Source organism: Cibotium barometz, chromosome 33, assembly GCF_041138505.1.
Source record: "Cibotium barometz isolate CiBa-2024 chromosome 33, ASM4113850v1, whole genome shotgun sequence".
NCBI classification, from domain to species: Eukaryota; Viridiplantae; Streptophyta; class Polypodiopsida; order Cyatheales; family Cibotiaceae; genus Cibotium; species Cibotium barometz.
Genome location: NC_141078.1, coordinates 748,755 through 756,967, shown reverse-complemented (window position 1 = coordinate 756,967; position 8,213 = coordinate 748,755). Strand labels below are relative to the sequence as shown.

Genomic DNA, 8,213 nt, shown 5'->3' with positions numbered 1-8,213 from the left:
AAACCATAATTCTTGGGATTCATGGGCATACGAGGCCAGTGCAAATTAGGTTGCGATTCGTAATGTTTACTTTGGAGGAGAAAAAAACGGGTGCTTGAGAAGAAAAAAACTTGCATTTTTCACTAGGAGTAGACATGATGCGTTATACCCAAAAATGTATACGTCGCCCTTTCCATGAGGATCATAAGTCCTTATGTAAAAAATGGAGAAATTCACAGTCTGATGTGGCGGGGTTGAGAATTGCAAAAATGAAATTATAAAATTTTGGGGGTCATTAGGGCATGCAATACAAGGAGAGATTTCGGCATTGGAAACATGGTTAGCTCTGTGTGTGGGATATGCGAGCGTTCCATTGGGGATCTTGGTTTGTAACTCAGAATGAGTCTTGTGTTTTGCTTCCCACAACTAACCTTTCAGAGGCTAAACATGCAAGCAAGTATCTGTTTACAAGAGCCAAATTTCACTCTATAAGGCAACAAGTGCACACACGGTGATGGAAAAGTGTTAAATAAAATGCATACTTGAAAGGAACACGTACAAGACATAGAGCAGGGATGCAAGAACTAGCCAAGAGATTTTATACTCGTGGAAGGGATACTTCTACAAGAAAAAGACTAGTTGATCTAGCACACTCATCAATGCAAGAGATGGGGATAAATTCTCTTGAGATGCAACTGGAAATATAAATCAACATAGCGTTTGTAAAAAAAGATTGGTGCATGCAGATCCAGTTGTCATCTTAAAGAAAGACAACCACATGCGTGAATATGTGACTATTACAGTGAACAACCAGCAAGGTGCACCGAAAAGTGCACAAGGAGGGGAAACACATGGATGTATCGAGACAAAAATTCCCAAAACAATGTGGGCTATTTTAAGGACAAAGCTAGACAAGAAAATGACTTGCTTTGGGCGCTTGCTATAGGACAAAGTGGAAGATGTGGAAGATACATCAAAGAGGGAGATGGAGACAAAAATGATGGAGTGCCTGCACCATGCTTCTGGGGTCATCGAAAATAACCTATGGGGGGGTTTGTTTGGTTCTGTAACTCAGCTTCCACTCACTCTTGGGATGTTAATGAAAGCCATGTGATTGGCACACCTGGTCATCTGGTTGTGGCCAGTGGATGAAGGGACATGTTTGCAGGCACATAAGATGCAAATGCTCCTAGAAAATGGATTTGTGCTTCAAAGTGGAGGACCACCTATGCAATCATCTCAAGTAAATGAAAATGTAGTAAATGTTCCAAGTGCTTTTTATCTAAAATACAAGGATGGCAAGATTGTTAAGTGGAGGGCACGATTAACTAAGGAATTTCATGAGTGTAGGGAAGGAAAGGCTTGGATACACAGGTTATTTAGTGAGGCCATTATATTGTGCAATGAATCCCACATATTTTACATTAGTACTGTGGGGTCCAGAGTAATGGGTGTGAGCTACTCCATGTTAATAACAGACTTTCCGTGCACATATGAATGTTTTCAAAAACAAGAGAGTAAGCACTTGGCATACATACCATGCAAGCACTTGTACTTCATTTACTTGCAAGTTCTAGGATTGGATTCAATAGCTCATGATTTCATGCACCATGTAGCACTAACTAAGGTGGAGTTATTTCAAGCACTTAGTGGCAGACGATGCAATGTGCTAACATAATGTGCAGATGTTTTTGATGTAGCTTTTTTGATGGCTTCTCAAATGGTGGTGCTTTTTGTTATGAGCCTCAAATTAGGTGCACTTCGATCACTAGAATATAGCATCTTTCAAGTTCCCTTGCTTTGTTTTATGTTTTCTTGTTTATCCCTAAGAGATGGGTGGTGTCATTTGTTGGATTAAATGCTATTATTTTTAATTAGAATACAATTTCGTACTTGCATGTGCATATTTGGAAAGTCTAGTTTTTCTATTTTATTTGGAGGTTGTTTGGGGGCTTCACTCGACTTTTCCCTTTGCTAAAAAAAACTCACTCAAAGAATGTTTTTTCCCCGCCATGGCTTGCCCAAGCTTGCATAGGGCTTGCCTTGCATAATCCGTGCATGCACATGGATATGCCATTTTGAGAGGCTCTTAAGAATCCCATAAATGAGTGGGTGAGGGCATAATTCTTTGTAGAGCTAAATTTGTCCAACTTAGCCTGTGAGATGAAAAATTTGTCACTGTAGTTTTGCCTAATGTAAGATGAAGTGAATAAACCATACCATTAGCCAAAAACGCTTGTCCAAATGCATTTGAACAGATTTGTACATCTTGATTTTCATGACTGAAGTGCAGTCCTTAGTCAGGTTTACTGAGAGAGGGGTCTGAAATTTTGGCCAACCTAGTCAATGCCCTTACTACTAAAAATTTATGGTTGCCTGACGCCTGTGTACAGATGATCAAAGCATAAGCACCACTGCGAAAATGTAGACAACCGTTACATGATTGTATCATGCAGGATCCTTTTTACAAATCTGATTTGACTCTGTGCAACTCTGAGTTGTGATTTCCATCTTGTTTGTGATTGTCAGCTGCCTTTTCAAATGGCAGGATTAGGTTGAGGATAAAAGCTGTAAAACCCCCTACTGAGAAGCCATTGGAGATAAATAATACAATTGCATCTCGAAAGCCTGCCATTCATGACAAACTGTCAGAATCTAACAAAAACTTAGAACATACTCAAGATAATTACATGGAGGAGTAGTTCGGAATGCAGGATAGAACGTTATGATACTTAAATGTATGTATTTATGTGTATATAGTAAGTATATATGTATGCAAATATACACATACATAAGAACATGATACATACATTTACTCACACGCACACACACACACGCATGCACACATACACGTGCACACATGTATGTATATATACACATATGTATATGTATACATATATACATATAAAATGAGAGAGAGAGAGAGAGAGAGAGAGAGAGAGAGAGAGAGACCTCTGTATCCAGGACTCCAGTTAGGGTTCACAGGCCAAAAATTTCCTTCATTGGGATAGCTGGGCTGTCCTACAATATTCACCCAAGCAGGAACCAGATTCACACCAAGGCCCATGCCCAGTGCCAGGGTCGCAATGAAGCGATTCCTTCGTGTTAAGCCCTCTCTTGAATTCAGTACATGTATGCCTGATACCACCACGCTTGCAACTAGACAAGCTGTAAGAGCACCCAGAATGCAGTTGGGAATTGAGATAAATATAGCAGCAAACTTCGCAAAGACTCCCAGCATAAAGAGCCAAAAACAGCAAGCATATCCTGCTCTCCGAGACGCGCAGCGTGACAGTGAGATCACTCCATTGTTCTGAGAGTAAGTAGTCAATGGTATGCATGTCCCTAGAGCAGCCCAGAATGCATTGAGCCCATCAGCTAGCAATGCACCTTGTATCGATCTCTCATAGTCGGGTCCTGTCAGAACAGACCCAGGAGTTGTCATTCACTTGCCATGCCTATGAAGTGACATAGTATGTGCATGAATTGGACACCCATGCCAGTTAACATAAGGTACATGAGTGCATGATAAAGAAAAAGCATGTGAAAATACCATAAGGTGGCAGGCCACTTGCTTCAGTTGTTGCGGTAACGTCACCAATACACTCTGTAGCAGCCACTATGGAAGCAACAAGCAATGGCAACACAGCAGGTGCATAGAATGTGAGGGGGAACCTGTGAGTCCACAGGAAGGTCACCCAGTTGGCAGAAGCAATTTCCTTCCCTGTTATGTACCTGCAATTTCAAACCATCAAGTTAAAACTCCTAGGATGTTTGATCCGACAAAATTTCCTTTCTTCAAAAAGGAGATGCTCTTCTGAACACATGGGCTAGTTAACCAAACTTCTGAATACCTAGAAGACTCGCAAATGAACCCCGAGCAAACTGCGGCAGCACATGTTGGCTGAGTGCAGACAGTGCTGTTGGGGTATTGTGACGTGGGTGTTCCAGTTATTTGATTTGTAGAATTGTTGTACTGCACACCCTGCAAGAAAATTTTCCCCCAAAATGAAAGCACAATAAGGACATGTTCGTGTGCCGTAATTATTGCTGATGCTATCAAACAAGAAATTTGATCTTTGTAGAGGTGCATTTGATGAGAAGCATATGATTGTAGCCAAGTATTGCAGATTGGTTAGATGTTTTATACCAAAAAATAAGCAGAAATAAGATGTTCTTACCAGAGGAAGAACATAATAGCAATCTGGTGCCCCACATACTGGGGCTGCACAGTTCTCATTGCAATCAGTGGCATGTGTCACTGCTGCAACTAGCATGGAAATCACCAACGCTAAAATAACCTGCTTGTAATCAATCGGAGAAGAATATAAAAAACAATATCCTTGATGTCAGCAAGATACTTGTGTGTGTGTGTGTGTGTGCGCGCGTGCACCTAGAGTCACAAACTCATGGATGTTCTGTTTACCAAGCAATCAATCTAGGAAAGAGGTTGCTTACTCAGAGATTCTATCATAAACTTATAAATTTACCTGTGTATTCTTCATAAATGGTGACCCAAAAAACTCAATTACAATAAATGATACAAAGACCACAAAACCAAGTCCCAAATAATATCGATGTCCAAATGGCAGCACGACATCCCCATTTCCAGTGCAAGGAACTTTTGTGGTCAACACCTGCACACATGCACCATTCACTAGAGTTTAATTCAAAAGTGCAAAGAACTTTTGTGGCCAGAACCTCACTAGAGTTCAATTCAAAAGGTGCATTCTTCTGTGCCCCTAAAAGCCCTATTCACCCGGGATTTGAACCCAGCCCAACCACGGGCCATTCACTGCACCACACTGGGCACCCAACCCCAAGTGGCTACATCTATCCGTTGGTCACGGTGGGGACTTGAACCTGGGTTCTGTTCCAGAGACTTTAATGTCCTAGCCACTCCACTAGTGATTTTGACAGCATAGATGCCCCCAGATAACACAGCGCTCTAAGCACTTATAAAAACAAAAGACAAAAATTCCTATCCAAGTAGCATGAAATTTACCTGGCTGGCACAATATTGGCCTCCACCCCAAAGCTCAAACCCTGTGGCTACTAGAGAAACTCCAACCAGAATTAGACAGGTTCCAGTGACAACAGGAGGAAAAATCCGGCGTATGACCTTTGGAGAGAGGAATGAAAGTGCGGTTTGAAACCAGCACACCACAAGGACCTGATTTACACAACAAGCTTCTTAGAATAGACCCCTCAAAACATTCCTTAAACGGAAAAAGAGGATTAAACTCCTACTAAGCTAAAACTGCTAAGTAGACATCTCAAGCCTCCATGCGCACACACTCACAGTTCCAAGGATTGCACCGTATGCCTCCTCCCCGGTGTAGCATTGTCCTTCAAGAGGTTGTGTGCATGTTTGACATGATCCATTGACTTGACAAGGGGAACCATTGCATGAGCATGCTTGTAAGCTTGTAAGGACGTGTTGAGCTGTTCACAATCCAGAGCAGTAGCTACTGAGATACACATGAACATATTTATCTTGGAGGATTATTACAAAAATTACATGTGCGCTATGTGAATATGTCTGCATGTCATAAATTAGCATTAAAGAGCTAATGATATCGGGATCTTACCAACAGGTATATATGCAAAAGAGATGCCCATCACAGATAAAAGACCTGACCCTGCACATGACAATATAGCTTATGAGCCCCTTTCATGCCTCTCCTTCATTTCCGAGTATAGGCATTCCTTCATCTACAAAATTTGCTTCAACCAATGACCTCATGCTAGCCACTTACCTATTACATAATTCGAATATGGTATTTTGATCTGATAAACCTGGATGAAAGATGCAAGAGAGGTCACGATCAACGCTGCAGATACCAGGTCTGTGAAGAATAAAACAGGTAAGTTAATAAAGTAATTATGCCTGCATGTCCCTTAACCACACGCACATGCATAGAGATAAAGAAAGTTTCATTGACGTCTGCTTGAAGGCAAAACGGCCTGTGAAACCATGTACAAACCTGAGGGACGTCTTGAGCTCAATAAAAGGAAGCACCGAATGAAAAAGAAAAAACCCTACTAGTCGACTGCGTGTGTATGTGTGTGTGTGTGTGAAAGAGGGGGAGAGAGAGAGAGAGAGAGAGAGAGAGAGAGAGAGAGAGCGCTTACAAGCTTCTGTCTTTGGATTGGAGAAGTTAGCCGCACCGGCTATGATAACAGGTGCAGTGATGATGCCACCCACCTGCAACATGCATACCCAAACCGTATAATGACGCTTCATCCTGATACTTCCATGTTCACGAAAACAAGCATAATGGAACATATGATATGCATAAAAAACCAATGCAAGACAATGTGCAGAAGATAGGATAGATTGATGTAATGAGGGATCGTATTTTTACCATAGCCAGGGCATGCTGAAGGCCCATGACGAGGGCCAAGAAGAGGGGTATTTTCTCGTCTTTGGAGTAGAAAGGGGGCAGCTTGCTGTGGCCATGGAAGGGCACGCGCGGCATGCACAGAAAGCCCCAATCGTAGTTACCAAAGACCTTGCTATGCCATGTACCATTTTCATCATCACCGTTACTGTGTTTAGAATCAGTACCGGCAACAGCTTCTGTCAACGAAGCAGGGGCCTCCTCGTCGGCGTCGATATTTTCCGCCCGGCGAGCCTGGCCTCCGTTAGAGTACTTCTCCATAGATGACAGAGGAGAGGAGAGCTCCATGCTCTCCTTGGCCATTTCCGAGCGGCGGAAAGCTAACAGGAAGCCAGCCGCTGCAACAGGTCCGTCGCCCACCAGGTGCGACAACGACAACAGTTCCGTAACCCCGGGAGCGAGGCTGATCTCGCTGCTGCTGCTGCTGCTGCTGCTCCTCCTCACAGAGAGAGAGAGAGAGAGAGAGAGAGAGAGAGAGAGAGTTTCACAATGCCGTTGCCGTGCATTTAGAATATAAGGAACCTCCACGCGGAGGATCATGAATGCAGTTTTGACTCCACGTACCTACTGACTCGGAATGAACTGAATCCGTCAACTTTTGCATGGATCGGATACGAAGGAATTAGTCAAATGTTGCCTATCACGCCTATCACCAGGAGGTGTGCCCCACTCAAATCTACCTTAAGGCCTCCCAAAGTCTTTGACGGTGGCCACACTTTTCTTTCTTTGACAACATTGCTTGTCCTCACCTCCCAATGTTGTGGCCTTCTCAATCCCCCCGCCCACTTACCAATAAATTCACACTAAAGCCATGCATTGATTTTGTCATGCTGATAGAAGTAATGGCCAAGTTTTGTCATGCCGATCGTAATGGCCAAGGTTCAAAAAGAAATCCCAGGGCAGAAAAGCTTGGCCAAGTTACATTTACTACAATTGGCCAAGTTAGTTGTCCATGTGGGAAGACGCTCTAAAGCCCACAACCAAGCCCAATTAACTTTGCATTGTGTTTAATGGAGGAAAGGATAGTTTTTATCTTCGTGTTCCAATTTCACCCTTTTCAGCATAACTATAGCTTCAAGAGCTTAGAGCCTTTTCCGACAAATACATGTTTAATGGTGCAAATGCTAGCATTCACACGTTCAAGTTGATAGTTTTGGCATGTTAGAAAAGAGGTGGCCAAGTAATCTAACAAGCACATCGCCCAAAAATGCTTCTCTCTCTCTCTCTCTCTCTCTCTCTCAAGTCCACAATGAGGCTTTGTTTTGGAGGATGAGGAGCATGGAGTTGTGAAGTCACCAAAAAGACATATAGTGTGGGGGTGTAATACAAGACACTAGAGGAGAGACCCACATATTTCCCCATTCAAATATCATTATCACCCTTGTGAGGTCACCAATAGCTTACCTTCCATTCGCCGAGTATAAGTGAAAGGAGGTTTCAGAATTAGAGATAAGCATCTAGCCCCACATCACATGGATCTTGGCCTTAATATACCATTTGAGGAAGTCACACTAATAAATTTATAATATCACATGCATATCTGAACCTTATGTATCTTACCTCAAAACCCCCACATGTGACATACAGATTCTAAGTCTACTGCCTCCGATAAATTTGGAGTTGATATGCTCAAGTTATGCCTTCCCCACTAAAAGGTAAATTCCAATGATTGTGACATCCAAACACCTCCGAAGTTACGCCTTCCCCACTAAAAGGTAGATTCCAAAGAAAAATCCCCATAAACCAACACATAATATATATTGTTTGTTGATTACATTTCAATCTCCTCAAAGTGAGTGGAGATACTTAGTATATGAGTTTTTTTTTGGC

At 42.4% G+C, this 8,213-nt stretch overlaps 1 protein-coding gene across 1 annotated transcript; it reads right to left on the bottom strand.

Annotated features, from left to right (window-relative positions):
* Positions 1-2,180: 2,180 nt before the first annotated feature.
* LOC147619168 (uric acid-xanthine permease-like) lies at positions 2,181-6,836 on the bottom strand. The gene is made up of 12 exons (XM_086772787.1): positions 6,348-6,836; positions 6,115-6,187; positions 5,739-5,828; positions 5,571-5,621; positions 5,282-5,424; positions 4,985-5,152; positions 4,470-4,616; positions 4,161-4,280; positions 3,834-3,964; positions 3,533-3,714; positions 2,932-3,396; positions 2,181-2,607 (listed from the first exon to the last, which is right to left on the bottom strand). Exons 1-12 carry the CDS (start codon positions 6,684-6,686, stop codon positions 2,444-2,446), a joined length of 2,073 nt encoding a protein of 690 aa, XP_086628913.1. The 5' UTR covers positions 6,687-6,836; the 3' UTR covers positions 2,181-2,443.
* Between the last annotated feature and the right edge of the window lie 1,377 nt (positions 6,837-8,213).

Excerpts from the sequence above, each read along its gene's own strand:
- LOC147619168 (XM_086772787.1), bottom strand. The coding sequence starts at position 6,686 with ATGGCCAAGGAGAGCATGGAGCTCTCCTCTCCTCTGTCATCTATGGAG. Across the intron at positions 6,188-6,347 it reads TTCAGCATGCCCTGGCTATG|GTGGGTGGCATCATCACTGC; the intron begins GTAAAAATACGA and ends TGCATGTTGCAG. Across the intron at positions 5,153-5,281 it reads ACGGTGCAATCCTTGGAACT|GTCCTTGTGGTGTGCTGGTT; the intron begins GTGAGTGTGTGC and ends TGTGTAAATCAG.